We start from the raw sequence: 22,929 nt of genomic DNA, 5'->3' as shown, positions 1-22,929 counted from the left end.
ATTGTGGCAGTAACCTTTCATCTCTGTCTACTGTTGTTAACGATTTGATCACAGATAAATGCTTATGACAAGCGAAAGTATGAAGATGATTGCTGCTAGTCTCATTTGCAGTAATTTATGTTGTGCTCTTAGATTCCTGTCTGACCACACTCTCGGAAATCGCCACATATTCAAAAACAATGGTGAATTATCACTGTCAGCTGTTTCACGCACTGTAATTTCATGTTTCATTTCTTGAACACATGGAAGTCAGGAAATCGGAGATACTCATTAATGAGAAAGCGCGCTCTTATGTATAAATTAAAATGAATATTTCAGAAAAATGCTTAACTTTGACAATTAATGAAGTCTCAGAATGCATTTCGAACACAAAGGGGGGAAAAAATATTTTCGCATCTAGCAGTTTACAAACCCACGTCCTTTGACATGGCAGTTTGTTGTCTTACCAACTTCGCTACATACAGCTTGCGGGCTACCGCTGCTTAATTTTATGTAATTCCCAGCGAAAGAGACGCAGGCTGACTTCGTTGCCTAATGATGCGGGTGTAAGCCATAAATGCATGAAATTTATGGAGGTTTCCTCCATCAGGCTTCACAAAATTCCTTTGCATTGTTACTTAAAAGTTTTAAATGCGTTTCAAGAGTTAATAAGAAAACCATTTGCAGAAAAGAGTACACGAAGTCACTAGAAGTTTCAGCTAAGACTCTTGTAATATATGTAAGCAGATTTGATGTCTTAATTTTTAATGATCTTTAAACTATTAAATGCATGAAATACAGGTATTTTGAGAGAATATTGACCAAAAACTTCTTCTTCTTCTTCTTCTTCTTCTTTTTTTATGTTGTAGTCATTCACAGTAACGACCTAATATAACCATATTTCTAACAAAGGAAAATATTCTATTATGAACTCATTTTCCAATCAGACACATCCTGTGCTCATTCTTTAGTAACACAATCACTAAATCCAAAGCTAAAACCACTCAATATGTTCAAAATAACAAATTATAGATGCAAATAAACCACAGCTAACCGAACAACAAGGCCGTACTGAAATCCAAAACATCTCGGTACAATTGTCGAAAAAGTGGCGGGAGAACCGTTCAGTAACAGGTCTCAGAAGCTTACTGAATAGGAAATTCGGATAAAGAACCGAAAATGACGTCGCTACTGAGACTAACCTAGTGCACCGATCGGTATGAGGAATACAGAATAGGGCCCCAGATGGGTGGTGAGAACCAACGACATGTTGTAGTGCTAGTTCCTACCCTCAGAGTTCTGAGAAACTGGTGTGTAGGGGAAGAATCCAGATGGCACGTGGTGAAACAGGTGCTGAGGTCACGAATGTCATGTTTTGGAGCATGCTCTGCAACAGACTTACCTCCTTCTACAAAATACTGTAGTTATCTGCCCCTCGTGTATCCTTGAATGGTATCATCCACCGAGCCAACTTCAAACTGCAACAATATGACAGATTTCACCTCAAAAAGCTATCCCACCTTCTCCTAAACTACCTGAACAGTGGTATTTCCCTTCCTGTCCCTCTGCAGCTCCCTAAACAGCTACACCATCAACCACCACTACTGTCCCACAAACTGAGCTTGGCCAACCTCCTTAACATCCCACAGCCTTCACAACTGCCTGCCAGACCAAGAATAACCCATAATCCCAAGAACCAGTCACAACAGGACAGTGTCCTTAACCTCTCATCTAAAGCACTCTCCCCTCCTGAATTATCTGTATTATCTAAGGGCCTCATGCTCAGCCCCAAACCTGCATTTGATCGTGCTGCTTAGGTGAAGGACTTCCTTTCCATCACATGTAATATCCCCCCCTGCAGGTCCGGGGGTTAGAGTAGGCCCAAGGTATTCCTGCCTGTCGTAAGAGGCGACTACAAGGAGTCACACACACTTGAGCCTGTATGTGTTGCCTTGTAGGGTTTGACCTCCATTTTTCAAAATTTTCCGGAAGAGCGAGCCAATTGCGGAAGGGCGCCTTACATGGTGCGTAGTGTCCATCATGCGCTGAGACCTCTCCTATCCTTCTTCGATGTGGATCTGTACTTCCGCTCCACCTCCAGCTGTTGGGCGAGGTCACCTTCCTGGATGCGTTTTCCTCCATCCTCTGTGCAGTATCGCTTTCTGCGCTGTTGATGTTAATGGACTTCTTAGCTCATTTGCACCTGATATCCAGCACAGTAGCCAATCCAGTGTCATAGGACCGCCATGTACCCTGTTGGTTGTAGCCCCCCTGACCACACGGGGATTGCGCTGATGATGCCAGTGCCGTTAACTCCCCACGTATGCCAAGGAGTAGATGCCTGTCACCATGGGGCATCGGGACTCCCAGCAATGGCCATCCTGCCAGATGGCCTTCACTGCGGCTGTGTGGCGCCCGGGGGGAGGGCCCCTGGTCGGAGTGGGTGGCATCAGGGCGGATGACACGCCATGGAGCATTGTAAGTCATCTCTTGCTAGTGGTCAAACACCAGCAGTCTCTAAGCGGTCGAGGTCTAACTTCAATGCTAAGAAGTACGACCACAAATCATCCCCCCCCCCTTTCCCCAGCCACACCATTGGAGGAACGCCAGGCTAAGGATGGCAGCGAAGCTTATTCACCTTGGTACCTCATATGTACGAGAGTTGATGGGGAATCTTTCTTGTGAATGAAACCTCAATTTTTTGTGGAGCATTTAGAGAACAAGTTTGGGGAGGTGGAGGGCTTGTCCAAAATGCGGCCAGGTCAGTCTTGATGGAAACAGCATTCTCTGCCCAGTCACAGGCACTAATCGCCTGTGACAAGCTGGGGGATGTTTATGTTTCCATCATGCATGAGAGCTTAAATATGATCCAGGGTATCATATTTCACAGGGACCTTCTTTTGCAGTCTGACGATGAGCTGCGCGCCAATTTAGAGCGGTGAGGTGCATTTCATCTAGCACATCCATTGGGGTCCGAGGGATAGTTGGGTTGCCACCAGCGCCTTCATCTTGGCCTTCGAGGGTGACACATTACCTGAGAAGTTCAAGGCGATAGTCTACTGCTGTGATGTAAAGCCATATATCCCTCCCCCAATGTGGTGCTTTAAGTGCTGGACGTTCAGCCATATGTCTTCCCGCTGTACTTCCAGTGTTGCCTGTCGGGATGGTGGACGGCTTTCACATCCCAATACTCCCTGTGCCCCACCTTCTATCTGTGTCAGTTGCAGAGATCACCATTTGCCTTGTTTACCAGACTGCAGATTCTCCAGCAAGAAGAAAATATAGTGGAATAGAAGACCCTGTTTATTCTCATGATCAGCCAGCCATGGTAATCTGCTGTCTTGTTTTGATTTCTTCTACATGTTTCTTGTGTGTCTCTGTGGTTTTCATTTCCGATTTAGTCCATTTTAGTGTTTATCACCCTTCTTTCAGTCTTGTGGTTTTCTCCTTTTTACCAGCTGTGTTTTGTATGTCTCGATTATTTTACTCTCACCCTTGTGGAATTATTTTAATCGGAACGAGGGACCGATGACTTCTTAGCAGTTTGGTCCCTCCCCCCCCCCCTCCCCCCTCTTTTAAACCAACCAACCTACTAACCAACACGTAATATCAATTGCAAATATCACATTGCAACCCAACCTCAAAATTACAAAGTTACATCCTTCCTACTCACCTTAATCAACTTTATTCTTACTAACAAATACTTCACCTTTGAGGGGCAGACATACAAACAGATCAGGGGTATGGCCATGCGAACCAGGATGGCTCTTTCCCATGCCAACCTTTTCAAGGGTCACTGGGAGGGGGCTTTCTTGGGATCCATAATTCTTCAGCCCATGGTTTGGATTAGATACATTGATGACATCTTTACCATATGGACTCATTGTGTGGCTGACCTGTTAAAATTCCTGGACTCTCTGAATACCTTCTCCCAATTAAATTTCACGTGGTTCTATTCCAAATCCCATGCCACTTCCATTTATGTTGATCTTGTCCTCACCAAAGGCCAGCTACACATTTCTGTCCACATTAAACCTACCAACAAACAACAGTCCTTACATTTTGACAATTATCATCCTTTCCATGTCAAACGTTCCATCCCATACTCCCTTGGCATCCGATGCAAATTATTTGTTCAAATGCAGACTCTTTACAGCAATACACCACCATTCTCACCTCAGCCTTCACTGTTCATAATTACCCCGCCAGCCCAGTTTAAAAGCAGATTTCCCGGGCCATCACATCCAGTCCTGATACTGCTGATCTCTCCTCAAAACAGCTTCAGAGCATACCATTGGTGACTCATGTTATCCTAGTCTGGAATGTGTTAATCAGCTGCTTCGACAGGGCCATGACTTCCTAAAATTGTGCCCTGAAATTGGATCCATTCTGTCTGAAATTTTGCCCACCACGTCTAGAATAGCTTTGTCGCCCTCCCAATCTCCACAGTATTCTTGTCAGGCAGTGTACTTCTGCTCCCATCTTACTACCCTATGGCTCCTACCCCTGTAACCATCCCCCCTGCAAAACTTGCCCTATGCACCCTCCTACCATGACCTATTATAGCCCTGTAACTGGCAAACATATACTATCAAAGGGAGAGCCACGTGGGAAATGACACGTCATATACCAGCTATTATGTAAATCGGTATGACTACCACCAGGTTATCAATTAGGATGAATGGGCATAGGCAGAGGGTGTATATGGGCAACTCGCAATATCCTGTTGCAGAGCATGCTCTACAACATGACAGTCATGACCTAGGCACCTGTTTCACCACATGTGCCACCTGGATTCTTCCCCCAGATACCAGTTTCTCACAACTCCGCAGGTGGGAACTAGCACTACAACATGTCCTTGGTTCTCACCACCCAGCTGGCCCTAATTTACTTTAATTTCTTCTGTCTCAGCCTTTCTTCTCTGTAATTGCTTTTTGCTTCACTCTGTTTTAGTTTTCTACACCTTTCATTGTCTTTCCCATCTACTTTTCACTGCCGTCCTCCCACCTCTGTTACATACAATGCACTTATCTTTTCACTCTTATTAACTCATGTACAATGTTTTAGTAGTAATCTCTGTCTTGCATATTACTATGTCTTCAACCTTTAAGCTCTCAGATTTTCAAATCTGTCTCCCCTGACCCACGGTTCTGGGTGACTTTCCCAAAATCTACCCCTTTTCCTAGACCTCTCAAGTCCTTTTCCTTCACCCTTCTTCCTTCCACTCCCCATTCAACTTCAACCCTTCTGCCTGAAGAAGAATCCACTGGCTCTGAAAGTTTGCAAATCATAACAGTCTTTTATGTGTGTGTTCTGCCGCCACTTGGTGAGTAGGTTTTATTCTCTGTCCGGTTAGATGTTGTAGATTGTTCAACATATTTTCTGAATTGAAGAATATGTGGAAATTCCTTTTAGAAATTTGAAACCCAATTTTCCTGTTTTTGGTGCTATTATTTCTTGGTAGGAGTAATTGAACAGTATATGTGGATTGAGATTTGACAAAAAATTACAATTATTTAGACAAAATAATAGTAAAAAGGTTTTTTTTTTAAATTTTCTGCTGTTGTACAGAGTATTTACAAGATTTTGTGTTTCAAACGTTTGTTGTGACTGTTCACTTTTTTTTTTCTCTTTTTTTTTTGTTTAAGGCTTTCTAAAGTTGTTCAGGCTAATATGAACATAAAAATTAAAGAAGAACATTTAGTGAAATCTGTTGACATGTTTAATGAAGTCATGCATATCATAAATACCCAAAAATGTGTGGTGTGGATGGCTGGGAGACCCCAAGGGGAAGGTTTAGTTGTCTAGTTGAAAAAGCTTTTCCTCCTCTGTGCACAACAGCACTTTCCCTCATGAAGTGTGTGGGTTGCGTCTTTACGCGTATTTGATGAGTGAAGGAAACAGTAGTGGGTGTATGGATACGTCCCCATCAAACGGACAGATTAGCATCAACAGTGTCACAAGATCACACCACACAAGACACTGCAGAAAGGTTTGGAATTTAACCCAGAACATTGTGTGAAAGACTGACAACCAGGAACTGTACAGTATCATCTCTCCTGCTCTTGCTCAGCAAATACTGATGATGAAAATTCACCAGGATCCACATTGACTACCTTTGCATCGAGTGCCATTGACTAAAGTACATTAGCGATCTCAACTACGGAGGTGGATGTGGATATCATGTAAACCTGAAATAAACATGTGATGTAATCAGTACAGATATAATAGAAATATTAACTGTGTCTTAGATATCTTCCAGTATTCAATTTTCTTGCAGGTGGAGAATGTGTTTTAATTATGTTTGTTATCATGGTTTTGCTTCTTATTACATATGGTTTAAAATTCCAGTAGCTTTAGGGTGGAGAACAATGTGTTTCAGTGTTTGTAATTTGCTTCAGAGTCTTTTATTGAAATGCACCTAAGTCTTCCTCAACTGAAAGAAAAATAATTGAACACTGTTTCAGATTTTGGCTGTTAATCAAGCTGGATTCGTGCACATGCCTTACGTTCTCAACAAGGAAAAAAAATGAACTGCTTGTTGGAATACAAAATGGCAGTTTACTTTTTGTGAATACAGGTTTGCATAAAATATTTTGCCATTCTTTAGTTTCATATAACGATCAGTGTTATACACAAATTTGTTTATTAACTGTATGTAAAATTATCTCCCATTTGGACATAGTATATTCACACTTTACAGTTTTTGTAGCACTCGTTGACTGAGAGATAGGAGACTGTAATTTGTTGTTTCAGTTTTTCTCCTCACAAGATTATATACAAGGTAAATGAGACTTTAGCTACATTTGTGCTTCACACGTCGTGAACCATAGAAGTAATTCATGAACATAAGCAATAAATCATTCTATCTCACTATCTTTCTTAACTGCACCTTAGATAATTGACATGCCTAATCATTTAAGAGGACCAATTTCCTGTATGTGACTTCTAATTACCAATATGACATGGACCCTCCTGATCCTGCTATCAGAGATTCTAAATGTTGAGGCTTCAATCTTCTTGGGGGATTTCCCTGTCCTCAGTGTATAGACAAGGTCACAAAGCACCAGTAGTGATCCCTGGAGGACCATACTGAACAAATTGCTGACAAATCATGTCCCATATTTGTTCGATGGACAGTTTATTAAGCAAACTTGCAGTCCAGTGGAGCAGGGGCATGTTTTTCCCCTTAGCAGGGGCACGTTTTCCCCCTTGGAAGAAGGCATGTACATTTGTCTACACTCATAAATGGGACTTTGTTCTCTGAGTTGTGGTATGTGGAGTTGCCTGAAATGGTTTCTTTCTTCACAAGTAGATGTGCAAGTGTGCTTGGAAGAGTCCTTCTGGAAATGTCAGGTCAGTGACTATATCATTCAAAATAAAAATTCAAGTATAAGAACATAACAATGTTAGAATGTGCAGGGATGCAGACTATGGTTCAGAGAACTTCTTGTCAGGTGCAAAGGTGGTAGTAACATCTGAGGGACAAAGACAAATTAAAGAGGCAAATATTCCTGTGAGTACAATGAGTGGACACTATGAAATTCAATGTAGATGGTTTGAACAAGGGTGTATTCAATTTCTTTATAAATCGCATGTAGCAAACAGACTGAAGCACCTAGAAGAAGGAACTGTGGAGCATATGTACCAATGAATTAAAAAGTGAATTCACAAAGTGACATTTGAAATACTGGTGCAACAAAAAGAAGAAGGGACCTAGCCCCCACAGTGATGGACTCAAAGCACTGAAGAAAAGATAACTGTAAAAAATATGTATAATAATTGGATGAGATCAATGACAAACATGATAGTCTTGTAGCTTAGAATGAATACAGAAGTAAAAAAGGACACCTGTAAAAGGGAAAGTGAAATCTAGGAGGATAAAAACAAGGAAGTTGATTGATGCATAGGGGGCATAAAAGTGATGGCAGCAAGAAAAATTGTTGTAGGGCTGAGGAAAGACATAAAAATGCACTAATGCCTGTTACAACAGCTAGGTTCGCTATGGCAAGTGTAGTACTCGCCAACATTCAAACGACACACTCGCAACTATCCAAGCTGGCCTCCAGCAGCAGCCCAGTCACTGACCACTGCCACCACCTCTGCAGTGCATGCACAGCACTACACCAGCGACATCTGATGTTAGTCTCCTTGCAGGAGCATGTACAGTGTGATGTTCTGCTTGTTCTTTACAGTGATATCAGATGGCGGAGTGAAGTCTGATTGATAACCAACGATTTCCTTTTCTTTAATCTTGCTCACCTTATTATTACAGCATACTTGCCAACTTCATCTGATCAGACGTCCTTTCTTGAAATGCTGCCGCTCATGTTGGAAGTTAAATGTACAAATACAACAACCAACTCTCAGAATAAGGCTTCTCATTAACATTGACTTGTATATTGCATCCATGTTTACAATAACTGTGCATTACGAAGTTATTGCCTTGTGTGGAACATCACAAATACATTGATATGGTCGAAGTCCAAAAATGTTCTGTCTTCATTAACAGATGCCAATTGAATGTATCTACACAACTACTTTTCTCTTGTCACTCTTCCTCTATGGCATGCACCACATTTCCAAGGCAGGAGTCAGTGACAAGGAATAAGCCACACAACTACCAGGTACTGCGAACATAGTACAATGATTATCGTCATTCCAGCTTGCAGATAAGCTGCATCCATCTATCTCATGACAAATGTGCATAAATAAAACATACATCCAAACTGTGGAGTATCTCATACACTACAAAAATAAACTTTTTATTGTGATGTTTACCATTCATCGATTTGAAAAATGCTTGTGCAACTCATCACTTCATCAAAGTATATAGGTGAATGATGTAGTCTCTGCGTTGCAACATTAACGGAACAACAAGTTCCAACTTCACTACAAGTATTAAAAATTATTCGCCTCGTTAGTACACCATTACAGTTGTGATTATCTCACATTTTCAATGAACACATTTATTCATACTTATTAAGTGTGGAATGCTCCACCATTTAGTGGAAACTATTAATCATAGGTACATGCTTCACATTGACTAAGTTCCTTAATATTTCTACCAGATAATCACCCTTACTATGGAAATGGGATGTTGGATAACAAATATGAGGGTTGGAACTTTAATAATGGCAACTATTTATTTACAGCTCATACAAAATAGATATATGTTTCAAAGTTTTACTAACCTTCAAAGTAGTCACCAGCATTACGTATAACCCGTTGCCAGTGATGTGGAAGTCATAGGATACTCTTAGTAGTGCCAGTTGTGTTGACAGTTCGAGCAGCACCGTCTATTGCCCGACGAATTTGTAGCAGTTGTGAAGCGAATGCCGTGAAGTGTTTCCTTCAGTTTAGAAATCGAGTTGAACTCAGGAAGGCTTAAGTCAGGGGAGTGCAGTAGGTAGGGTAGCACTTAGCAGCCCCATCAGTCAAACAAATCAGTAACAGCTTGCACTGTACGTGCTTGAACATTGTCCTGCAAAATGCTGGTCAGGTCCTGCAGAAAGTGTCATCACATCTGTCTCTGTGCTGTTCATTTTTGGAACACAACCTATGACCATCTTAGAGACAGAAGTGATGACACTTTTTGCAGGACCTGACCATCATTTTGCAGGACAATGCTCAAGCACATACAGTGCAAGCTGTTACTGATTTGTTTGACTGATGGGGCCACTAAGTGCTGTATCACCTGCTGCACTCCCTTGCCTTAAGCCCTCGTGAGTTCAGCTCGATTTCTAAACTGAAGGAAACACTTCACGGCATTCACTTCAGTACTGACAAATTCGTCGGGCAATAGACCACGTCGCTCAAACTGTCAACAAAACTGACATTGCTAAGAGTATTCTACGACCTCCACATCACTGGCAATGGGTTATACACAATGCTGGTGACTACTTTGAAGGACAGTAAAACTTTGAAAACGTATCTATTTTGTACGAGCTGTAAATAAATAGTTGCCACTATTAAAGTTCCAACCCTCGTATTTGCTACCCACAAGGATCCTTAACAATTTTTTACAACTTTTAATGGTTTTCACTCTTGCAACACTCGCTACTAGGAGCTATAGTCCAGTAGCCATTTAATCAAATGATCCATATTTCATCTATTGAGTGTATTTGTTCCAGAATTCAGGCTTTTCTAGCCATGCTCATAAAACTTTTGGAAATTACTGGTCATGTGCTACACCTTGGACAAGCTTGTGAATACAGGTTTTAATAAGTGGATATAAGGAGGGTTCCACGATGGAAACTGTTGAATATGGTAAAGGGGGAAGATAGCCCAGTTACTCCAGGAGGAGAAGACAGGAAAGGAAAGGAAGACTACGGACAATAGGAGCTAAGGGAGAAGGAAGATAGATCTCAAAGACTGATGGGTTCGTCGCCAAGGTGCCAGAGGATGAAGTTATTCGGCAGACCCTACAGAACTGACTTGTTCCTACCATCTTACTGCTGATGCTAAGTAGAGAGGGTAGCAAGATGACATAGTGATCACCTTTGCTTGTGCAAATTCCACATTTAAATTGAACCATTTCCTTGGATTAATTTATCCCAAACCTCCCATAGAAAATTCTTGTAAACCCAACCATATGACCTGTCAGCTCCACTAAAAATTTGAAAAATAAAAATTCCTCTTGAAGGAGTATATGACAGTCTAAAAACTCTCAGAGCTATAGTTGGATTTGCCCTATGTAGTTGTAACAGAGAGCACCACATTCATTGTTATGAGGCCAATTTCATGAAACACTTCCATCCTCTATAAACTGCCACCGAACCAGATGAGTTACAAGTTTCGAACACTGAAAAAGTAACAAGTACCTATCTGCGACTCAGCATCTCCACTATATGGGGAGTAGCAACTTTCCTTCTCACAATTGTTACAGTCCATCCTGGATTTTCCATTGTTTGAACAATGAGAAAGGATTTGTTGCTGGACATTCTGAAATCAGTTTCCTTTTCCAGACCTGGAGAACAGCATATAAAACTCACACTTATCACTTTATTATATCAACATTAAATCAGCATATGGAACAGATTGACCAATTCAGGAAAAGTCACCTAATTTGATCGAGGCTAATGGTACCAGCCTAGGTAGTAACCATCAAGATACACCTCTTTCCACAGTGATATTCTCCCTATTTATGCATCTTCCTTTTCCCCGAGGAATAGGTCACCCTTTTTGCTCTAGGTCCATCTATCCTTTCCATCACACCATACATACATGCAAATAAGGGTACATTATCCTGTTAATAATATTTACAACTCTACCTCCTCCTTTTGTACGTATATATCAAGATAATCAACTTCTGCCATAGCATTATTCATACCAGGTTCTATAATCTGTCTTCTGTGTTACATTTGTCTTATTCCTCTGTACACAGCCACTATTGTACCTCTGAATGTCCCCATATTGTATGTTACAATGTATGCCCTCCTATTAGATGGTGCAGCAGTCATATCTGGATGTTAGTTGATTATGTATATACATCATATCTAAGGGCATATCCTCGTTGATTTCTCCCCATCATAAGTGATAGAGCTAACATGCAGTTCCACTTAGAAAAGGAAACAACTCTTTTAAATTCTGCAGTCTCTTTGCTGTCTAAAGTTTGTTAATTTCTATTGTCAGCACAATCTATAAATTATGTTAGGTGTAACAGATATTTGTTATGATACATATCTTTTACTCATATCTGAATTCTGAAAATATAAGTGGCAGCATGAGAACTCACATATAAAGGTATTAAACGTTGCAAGCTTTTGGAGCCAGTGATTCCTTTGTCTGGCAGAAGGGTTGAAGGGGAAGGAAGAGGGGTGAAGGAAAAGGACTGGTGAAGTTTAGGAAAAGAGGTAGTGTTTGGGAAAGTCACCCAGAACTCCCAGTCAGGGGGACTGGCCATATGAGATGAGAAGGAATAATGGGTGTTGGGGAGTAAAGAAAAGAGTAATTGCAGTGAAGAAATGCTGAGCCGGAAGAAGTTAAACATAAATTAAGGCCAGATGGGTGACAAGAACCTAGGACATTTTGTAGCACAGTTCCTACTTGTGGAGTTCTGAGACACTGGTGTATGGGGAACAAACCAGATGGCACATGTGATGAAACAGGCACTGAGGTCATGACTGTCATGTTAAAGAGCATGCTCTGAAACAGAATATTCTGTGTTGCTAGTATAAACCCACAGTCTATACCCATTTATCGTAACTTGATAACTTCGTTTAGTCAGGCCAGCGTAAAAGAACAAACAGTATTTATGTAATAGCTGGTACAAGACGTGTCATTCGCACTCACTTTCATAGTTTACAGAGTGTAACAAAAATGTACAGCACAAACTGTAGGACACGTTGCTCACATGTAGACAAAGTATGTTTTGTAAACATAAGTTTGGAAACAATTTGTTTCCATGTTACAGCTCATTTTCCCCAACTCATTAATCATGGAAAACACACATCAACAGAACGTACCAGCATACCACGTGCAAATGTGGTACCTCCACCATACAACTGCCTCTCCTATCAGACTTCTTTCCAAATAAACTGTAGTGGTTATGATTTGCTGGATCTATTTTGGGTGCCAGATCATTTAATGGTTACTTTTTGATGGCTCCTTGCTGGAAACCAAATTATGCAGTGGTCCTCCTATGCTATCAGCCATTTTAATAGTTGCTGGGCACCAGAACACTGAAAGGGAGCTAACAACAACCATATTTATGGAGTTAGAAACAGGCGACATGAAGCAAAAAGTTGCTAATAGGGAGCCACCATCAGTTGGTGAAGATGAATGCAGACAACAAGGTGACTGATGAAAGTGCACATCAGTGATGCATAATGTCAGATATATCATAATCTTATGATAACTTTATATGTTCAGCACCTTCTAATTGTTTGGTCTTCCCTCTTCTGTACAAGTACCTGAACATCACTGTTGACATTATATTGATAACAGTATAATTATGATGACAGTAAAAATTTTATAAAAATACTTTCATAATTAAAAAAATACAATTATTTCTGTGACTTCCGCACTTCCCACTGAATGCTCACAGTGGTCACATGACTTTGCTGTGACACCATGAGTAATTAACTATCTGTCAGACAGTGTGGATCTATAATATAAATGGATAGACAAAGAAAACCTACTCACCAAGTGGCGTTGGGATAAAATGCATAAAAATTAATGAAATTGCAAGCTTTTGGAGTGAGTGGCTCTTCCTGGCAGAAGGGTTGAAGGGGAAGGTAGAGGAGTGAAGGAAAAAGACTGATGAGGATTAGGAAACGGGGAGAATTATCTTCATCCCTCTTCCTTTCCCCTCAATCCTTTTGCGAGAAGGAGGAGCCATGTTTCTTTAAATTTTGTGTGTTTTCTCCTGTGCCCACTTAGTGAGTAGATTTTTTTTGCCTACCCAGTTATATTTCCAAAAATTGATTATTTTGTAGATATGTTGGACAGTATGCATCTTAAGACATATAATATTTTTCCTGCAGAACTTCATTACAGAATAATGTTATTTAAAATTGGTTTCCCCAACCTCAAGAACTTGAGCATCCACAGTTGTAACACAAAGTAAAAAATGTCTTACAGGTCCTTGTTTGCATGAATTGAGCTATGGAAGAAATGGGCTTTCTATAAAGTTGATTCAGACTATCAAAATTCTGTTAACCATTCTTTTGTTAACTGAATGCCGTACATTTGACTGGGCGCCACTGGGAATTTGACATGAGGTAGTGCATGGTTTGAGTCATAATGCAGACTTAATCCACATATTAGCTGTCCTCTGAAAAATTCAGCCAAATAAGCCTGTACAAAGTAATTACATCTACATCTTTTACAATTAAAATATAGCTCGCTCTACAGTATTAAAAGAAAGTCACTTTTTAAATTTAAATTTTTGTGGTGTGGGCCCCTAGGCTGCAGCCTAGATAGCCTGCATGTGAGTGTGAGCTGAAAGGCAACTTTTAGCACAAACATGTGCCCTGGATTTTTTAAGATTATTTAACATACGGAAGTGGATGTGCTTTTTATCAGTCAGTGGTGATACTAATTCTGTGTAACTCCATCTTACATTATTGATGTCCCTTCCTTTTAGGAAAACCACAGTGGCACATTTCAAATTGTTTCTGGAGAATTACATTGCTGAGAATGTAAGAGTGACTGTTGCTTTTATTTATTCCAAAGTGTAAACAATTAAGGGACAGAGAGAGAAAGTTGGAAATGTTAAATTGTTCATACTTGCATGGTATTGTGGATACTGTCATTGAAACAAGCAACAAGCCATTATCAATGCTAACTATGCTCTTTTACATTTCAGCACTGCAGAGCAAAATATTCAATGCCACACCTATATAAGTAATTATGTCTTGTGTTTCTAGAGACAGGCAACATAGAAAACCATCTGGATGGTCATACTGTTCCCGTTACGCAAATTTCATTTTCTCAGTCAAGTTACTGTTTGTCTGCATCATCTCAAGAAGCTTTTATTTGGGATTTAAAGTCAAATATGCAGATACATAAATTGTCTATGCGGGAAGGAGTTGCTTTGAAGCAAGTAAGTGTAATTTTTCAAGGCAGCTAGTATTTATGTAAGGAAATTTGGTTCAACATAAAGTATTGAGTAGTCGTTGCTACGTTAATACAGTATTTTGTGTTTCTGTCTGGGTCACTGTTTCCTCGCAACCTGTTCCCAGTCTGTCACATTTGTGTTCCATTGCTCACAGTCACATTATTGTTCTATGATTTTCAGTATTTAATTTAATTTGCATCCCCATATGCCTATTCAGGTATCCTTAAAAAAAATTGATGTAAGTAAGCCTTATGTGCACAGGTTACTGTTTTTCGAGTAAGAGGGAAAAATCTATTTTCTAAATCGACTTACTGTGAAGAAGGCACGTTAAGTTGCAGACAGGCATGATTGATAGACATTTACACAACGCTTTTGGCCATGGCATTCATCAGCAAAAGAGAATCACACATCATTCATATACATGAGCAAGCACACTTCACACACATGCTCTGGCCCAAGCCGCATGTGCGTGAGGGGTGCTTGCTTGTGTGTGTGAATGGTGTGTGTTTCTCTTTTGCTGATGAAGGCTGTGGCCAAAAGCTTTGTGTAAGTGTGTTTTAACTGTGCCTGTCTTCAACTTAACGTGTCTCTTTTACAGGAAATAGCAATGTATCTTTTCCTACATTGTTGATATTCCTATGTGGAGTTTCCATTGTTTGATTTTATTTTTGAAATCTCTTATCATAATCATCTCCTGGATCCATTGAGCACTGGCCATAGATTGGAATGTCACATCGAGTTGTACACATCTTGAAGACTGACCCTTTTATGTTCAACAAGGTAGAACAAAGAACTTAAAATATGGCTACTGCTTTTTAAGTAGTATCATAAATTAAATTATATTTTATAGTTAATACACAAAATTTTCCTAAACATGTAACTTTGTGTAGTAAAAATGGCTCTTCTTGCAAGCAGTCACTTTACTGAAATGTACTTTAATTTTTAATGTGACCACTGTAAAGATTTTCTGATCTACAGCCTTAAGTCTTTAGAACATGGTCCATCACACTTGTTGTTCATTCTTTCCTGTGTTGGATCAAAATGATTATTTCCAATCCTTAGTACTATATATTTGGTGTTTACTACGATTTCTGTACATATTTTGGTTGGCCAATTAATCTTTAACTCTGTAGCAGAGTGTATGTGTACATTGTGTTGAAACATTAAAATTTTGTGCTGGACCAAGACTCAAACCTGGAACTTTGGCTTGAGCGGTTATAACACTGTCTGCCTCTATTACTATGTGAGTGGTGCCAGATATATTTCTGTCGTTTCACAACCAAGAAACGGGACTCTGTTTACCATTTATTCTTGTGATTTCTCTTACTGAGTATTAGGCAGGAGCAGAATTTGTAGTCTTTGAATTTAAAGTCAGTTTTACAAGTGAAACACTCAAAATTTATTCACTGCAAATACCACAGAATGTAGCGTATAGTTATAAAATTCGCTCCATAAATAAAAGATATTCATTGTCATTTCATATCACTTCGCTAACAGGCACGCTCTGTATTGTATTACCTCTCACCAGTAATGTGCAACATTATCTACCCACATTCTCACCGGAGATGCAAGTAACTGGAAAGATAAGATAAAAAATTATGCCGGAACTTGCACAACTTGTGTGATGATACTGGAACCTCACAGCCTTAAAGCAAGGTTCCTTTAAATTCCCAGCCTGGTGCACAGTTTTAATGTGCGAAGAAGTTTCAGATCAGCTCACACTCTGCTGCAGAGTGGAAGTACATCCTGTAAAAAATTTTGTAATTTGCTTTCATCAGTTTTGTAAAACTGTTTGAGTTTGACCCTTGTTCTCTTAAATCTTAATCCATGGAAACATACTAACAGTAAGGTAGTAAAACTAAGCAAAAAATTATCAGACATGTGTACAACTGAAGTTTTGGTACAATGGGCTATACCATGAACAAATATCCTTCAGGTTCACTTTCAGTGATACACTATATGTGTATGGTCTCCAGAATCTCTGTCAGATTTTAATGAAATAATAAGTTGGTCAATGTTATTTTCTGCTAAAAATTCTTTCTCCCCTCAGTTTCATTGTTACTTTCTACCTGTGTTTCACATCATCGTACCACTCCAATGGTGAAGTTTGTTTGGAGTGCCCCTCATAAGCTTCTCTGCTTCTGCCATAGAATATTTTTGTTAAGCTGTATCCAATTAAATGGACAGTTGTAGAGTGGTAGCGTCTCAATGTTCTCGCCATATTTTTAACTAGTTTATTCACGGCATAAAGACACACACATGATTCTTTAGTCAACTTTTGTGGAATGTGTTTTTATACACCATGTGTTCTTGAGAAACTTTACACACTTCATGAAGGATTGTTGAAGAAAAGGAGACATTGTCCATTGCAATTATGATCTATAAAGCTTTTGAAAAACAGCCATCAAACCTTCTTTGAAACATATTCCCATTAATTAATTATTGAATGCCATTAGAAAAAAATAATTCTGTTGGAAAAGAGAGGGTTGTTTCTTTGTCTCAGTAGATTATTTTTATTATTATAAATAAATATTATAAATAAAATAAATGAACTTGCCCCTATGTGTACAGTCGTTTGGCATATCAGTATCCCACATCAAGTATGAAATTTTAGCAAGTGACCTGATAAACTCATAGAAGAATTTGACATAGTGAAAGCAGGCAGATTTAAGTTCAATGTGGTATACAACTCTCTGCATTGATTAACCAAAATGTTATGCTTGCTGAGAGACTGAATTCAGCCTGGTGGGATTATAGTCACATGACTTGGTACAGAAAGTGTATAAGCAAAGCAGAGGTGAATGGGGAATCATTCTATTGATTATATAAACCACAAATGAGTAAAGTCTACTGACATAAGTGACATTAACAAGGGCACCAAAAATAAACATCTTGAACAAAGCCAGTCTGATCGGCTTTTTGTGTGCTACTGTCACGAGCATCTAAAGAAAGTGGTTGATGAATGGAGCAGGCAATAAAGTTTCAGGGCATACTGTCAATGCTCATTGTTGAAAATGGGCTCTGCAGTCTACAATGTCTACATGTTTCCATGTTGACCCAATGTCAACATCAGTTATGATTGCAGTGGGCACTGGACTATTGAGATTGGTCTATGGCTCAATGGAAATGTCACACCTGGCATCTTCCAGCACAATAACTGCGTATCTCACAGGGACATAATCGTGCTACAGAGGACTGAGGAGCACAATAGTGACTTTACACTGATGTCTTGGCCATAAAATTAGCCTGATCTGAACCTGATGGAACACATCTGGGACACTGGGCACCAGCTCCGCACCCACAAAATGCTGACCTGTAATGTATAACTGTGCATAGACATCTGGTGCCACATGCCTTCAGGGACCAACTGAGGATTTGTCAGAGGACACTTACCAATGTATCAGTTATTAGGGCTTCTTCCCCTTGTATTTTAGCTGACGATGAGACGTGTGTGGCAAGGGTTTTTAAGTTTTGTGATGTGTCTGGACTCTGGCCTAAACTTTTAGGCTGGAGGTTTTAGTGTGTTGCAGAGTGGCTGACTCCTCCCTTTTTTCCTTGTGGTCAGCCAGCCACTTCCATCTGCTCCATTGTTTTATCTCCCTCTACCATTTTCTTCCTGTGTTGTCCACGTTTTACTGCTGACGCCCTGCATCATCCCACGCTTCAGTGTGGGTGAGCACATTCTTTCAATGATTGTTCCCCGTGTTCTCTGTTCCGTTTTATGTCAATGTTCTGAGGTTTTCTTTTTTCTTGACACCCGTCTCACTATGATGCTGCACGGGCGCTGAAGACCTTGCTGTCGTGCGCCCACAAACACCTCTACTACTACTACTACTACTCTTCCCCTTCTATTCACACATGGAGCACAGAAGGTTGACTGTTTTAAATGCCTCTATGCAAGCTGTAATTAATCTAATCTTGTCTCCACAAGCCTTGTGGCAGTGATACATAGGCAGTTGTAGTAAATTCCTAGTCACCATTTACAGATTGGGTCATCTTAAAGTGTTTTCCAGTTCAGTTTCTTCAGCAACTGTGAGGCATTATCTCATGGGTCAAACGAACCTTTGGCCATGCAAGCTGCTCTTCCGTGTATGCATTCAGTAATCCTATTTGGTTTGGGTCCCACACATTTGAGCAATATTCTAGGATAGGTGGCACTCTCCTTTGTTGATTGATTGAATTTCCCAAGAATTTGACCTATAAACCAAAGTCTGTCACCTGTTTTACCTACAACTGAGCCTATGTGACCTTTCCATTTCGTATCCCTACAAATTGTTACATCCAGGCATTTGTGTTTGTATGAGTTGACCAGTTCCAACTGTGACTTGCTGATACTGTGGTCATGATATACTACACTTTTTTGTTTTATGAACTGCACAATGTTACATTTTTCGGCATATAAAGCAAGTTGCCAATTTTTCAACACTTTGAAATCGTATCAAGATCTGACTGAATATTTACGCAGCTTTTATCAGAGAGTATTTCATAGAGCTGCAACATCTGCGAAAAGTCTGAGGGCACCTTCAGTATTGTCTGCCAGCCCATCAATAAACAACATGAATAACCAGGGCCCCAACACACTTTCCCAAGGTAGATTGTAAGAAACTACATTTGTCGATGACTCTCCATCAAAGAATACATGCCACATCCTCCCTACCAAAAAGTCCTCCATCCAGTCACAAATTTCATTTCATAGACCATACAATTGTACTTTGATAATGTGTGTAGGTGGTGTAATGAGTCAAATGCTTTTTGGAAATTGAGAAATATGGCATCTATTTGACTACCTTAACCCATGGCTTTCACAATGCCATGTGAAAAAAGTGCAAGTTGAGTTTTACGTGATCAGTGATTTTGGAATCCATGATCATTGACACTGCGGACTTTCCTTCCATATAGCAGGAAGCCTACTTAATATTTTGGACAGGCTGTAATTTGTAGAGGAAAGACTGTTACTACCTATATAGTACAATGTAGTAGAGCATTGGTGCTGCACACAAAGTCACTCCAGAAATAAAGTAAAAACAACATGGAGCATCCACAAACTACAGATAAATATGAACATTGAGTTGAATGAAATTGAACTCACAGACAGTATTGTCACAGAAATGATGATATATTGAGATTACTGGCACTATCCTCAATCATAACTGTCGTTCAGCGGCAGTAAATGTTGCATACAACCAACTGTGGCTGCATGAGATTTACTCCACAAGTACTTGGTTCCAACGCGAACAAACGGCAGTTTAAAAATATAGACTCTAAAGAAATTAGAAAAGCATATGTTCCTTAGCAGTATATGTCTTAGGACTATGGTGTTTCTAGCAGGCTATTAAAATCTTGTTCTGGCACAACAGGACCATCTTCGAGCTTCAGTTAATTATTCAAGAAGTATTTGCTCACAGACTTAAATATGCAGTAGTGACACATACCAATAAAAACTGAGATAAGAAAATTACCTTTAATTACAGGTCCATTTCATGTGTTCTAGTCTGTTCAAAAAAAAATTGAGAAAGTGGGCAACAACTCAACACTAATTTTCCCAACATTAATTGTTAATTGCCCATCGGTGCGGGTTTTGTGAATTATTATCTACAGATAAAGTCATATACAACCTGTTGGTATATTCTTTGACCTTTTTGAGGTTTTTGGTGATGTGGACTACATAATTCTTCTTGAGAATTCAATTTTTTTGTTAGTAATGGGTTTACTATTGGATGGCTGTTGCCATGACTTTATAACAGTAAGCACAGGGGTACTACGCTGAGTAACTACGCTACAGAAATTAAATTAAACTTGACATGGGGAGTATGAAATATGGATTAGATGGAACCTTTACAGCAGTAACTAGATTGTCACATTGACCAACTGTACCACAGAAATAAAATAAAACTTGAAACAGGAGAACACAAGATATGGAGTCCAACAAGGTTAGGTATTCAGTCTGCTCGTGGCCATAATTTGCATAATTGACCTTCCAAAGGTGTTAAAGGAGTGTCCGAAAACTTGAATGTTTGCAGATGACATAAACGTAATAATTAGTGACACAGATACAGACATATCAGTCACAGACCATATGATAGTTGTACAAGCTGTCAACCGGTTCACAGCAAACAGTTTAAGTTTTAATTCCATAAATATTTGGTTGTTGCGTAAGTTCATTGTCTTGCAAGTTGGTATTCCGGTTGCTATGGGTTTATTTATCAATTGGCATTTTTTATTTGCAGTTCATTGTAGTTATCTGAGTTTAAATATTGTCATTTTGTGATAGTGAGTGGAGTTGTGGATGCTAAAAAATGGAGTGCCAAGTGGAGAAATTGGAACATTTCTGATGTACTCTTGTTTTGAGTTCAGCAGAATGGTGACAGCAATGTAGGCAGCCAGAAGCATTTGTGCTACATATGCGGATAATGTCATTGGACAGAGTATGGCAGGAGGGTCATTTTGACGTGGGTGACACTCCACACTTGGGAAGACCTTTGGCATTTGATGAAGATTGTCTAAACACATCAATCCGCAATAATCCACATCATTATACTCAAGAACTGGCAAGTGTGGTGACTGTAATCCTTTCACCATCATGTGACATTTGCATGCAATAGGTAAGGTTCAAAAATGGAGTTTATGGGTACCGCGAGCTATAAGCCAAAATCACAAGAATCGGTGGGCATCCATATCTGCATCTGTGCTTGCTCATCATCAGTTGGCTCATGAACAACACTGACCATTCCTAACCTGTATTGTTACTGATGATGAGAAATAGTGTCTTTATGCTAACGTAAGAAAAAGAAAGGAATGGTTGAGCTCAAACAAAGCAGCAACTCCCCGTAGAAAGATTTGTGCACATCACCAAAAGATAATGATGTGCATCTGGCGGTATAGCAACTGTGTAGAGCACTATAAATTGCTTCCTCGAGATGTAACCATCACAACTGACATTTATTATCAACAACTGAGTGCCTTGGAGACGCCAACCCAAGAATGACGACCAGGAAGACTGCGTGAAGTGATGCTACTCCACAATAACACCTGCTGATGTTCATCTACATCTACATCTACATTTATACTCCGCAAGCCACCCAACGGTGTGTGGCGGAGGGCACTTTACGTGCCACTGTCATTACCTCCCTTTCCTGTTCCAGTTGCGTATGGTTCGCGGGAAGAATGACTGTCTGAAAGCCTCCGTGCGCGCTCTAATCTCTCTAATTTTACATTCGTGATCTCCTCGGGAGGTATAAGTAGGGGGAAGCAATATATTCGATACCTCATCCAGAAACGCACCCTCTCGAAACCTGGCGAGCAAGCTACACCGCGATGGAGAGGGCCTCTCTTGCAGAGTCTGCCACTTGAGTTTATTAAACATCTCCGTAACGCTATCACGGTTACCAAATAACCCTGTGATGTTCAATTAGACTGACAAAAAACACTATAGAGAAGTTGGGTTGGGAAGTCATGCCACACTCACCTTATTCAACTGATCTTCCCCCTTCAGATTTTTAGCTTTTTTGCCCTGTATCAAACAAACTTCAAGGAACTTTGTTTCCACAGGAAAATGTGCTCCAAACATAGATTGACGAGTTCTTTGCCTCAAAACTGTGTGATTTCTACAGTTGTGTAAGTGAAAAGTTACCCCAGCATAAGCAGACTGTCATAAATAGTGAAAGAGAATATATTATTGCTGAGTGAAGTCTCCATTATGTGTATCTTTGTGTTTATTAAACTTAAGGAAAAATGACATGAACTTCTGCACCAACCCAATATACTCGTTTATGTTTTGCAATTGAAGCCAGCAACAGTTACCTTGTGGTACCATTAACTATCATACTCTGAAACATTATGTGTGCACAATTCCTTCAGGTCAAACTGGATAACAGAGTAAACTTGAATTAACACAATCACACAGATAAACTTATCAAGAAAGTCACACACAAATGTTATTTTGTTGTGTTGAAGATGAGGCAGTTGCCCACTGTACAGAAATTGCATCATGCCCATACAACTTTCTTAACCGAAATTTATATTGATGAAGCTTAGCATTTCACAGTTTCTTAATCTGTACTGTGCACAACAAATAGTAAGTGTTCCACATGCATATTTATAATGAAGACTTATTTATTTTATCTTATCCTTTTAACCTTGTCATATCGATATATTATGTTGCAAGATGTATCCCACACAATATACTCTATGCTCTGTACTTCAAATATGTTGTTTACTGCACTAACCAATTGAAACAGTAATATTGCACCCTACTCATTCTGCAATCAGTGCACTGCATTTCTTAACAGTATGATGAAATAAGTTAATCTTGAGTTAAAAGAAATGTATTACCTACTGATGACTGACCTGCATCCGCAATATGACTGCAGTCAGCTATAGGTGAGTGA

At 39.7% G+C, this 22,929-nt stretch overlaps 1 protein-coding gene across 4 annotated transcripts in view; it reads left to right on the top strand.

Annotated features, from left to right (window-relative positions):
- Positions 1-22,929, top strand: part of LOC124615314 (TBC1 domain family member 31) — a 282,280-nt gene that overhangs the window by 50,501 nt on the left and 208,850 nt on the right. For all 4 annotated transcript variants that reach the window (XM_047143109.1, XM_047143107.1, XM_047143108.1 and 1 more), the window contains exons 4-5: positions 6,447-6,559; positions 14,352-14,527. In XM_047143109.1, coding sequence (XP_046999065.1) covers positions 6,447-6,559; positions 14,352-14,527 — 289 coding nt within the window. The remainder of the gene's footprint in view (positions 1-6,446; positions 6,560-14,351; positions 14,528-22,929) is intronic.

Source organism: Schistocerca americana, chromosome 5 (genome assembly GCF_021461395.2).
Source record: "Schistocerca americana isolate TAMUIC-IGC-003095 chromosome 5, iqSchAmer2.1, whole genome shotgun sequence".
In the NCBI taxonomy this organism is placed as follows: domain Eukaryota; kingdom Metazoa; phylum Arthropoda; class Insecta; order Orthoptera; family Acrididae; genus Schistocerca; species Schistocerca americana.
This window is presented reverse-complemented; position numbering and strand designations above follow the sequence as displayed.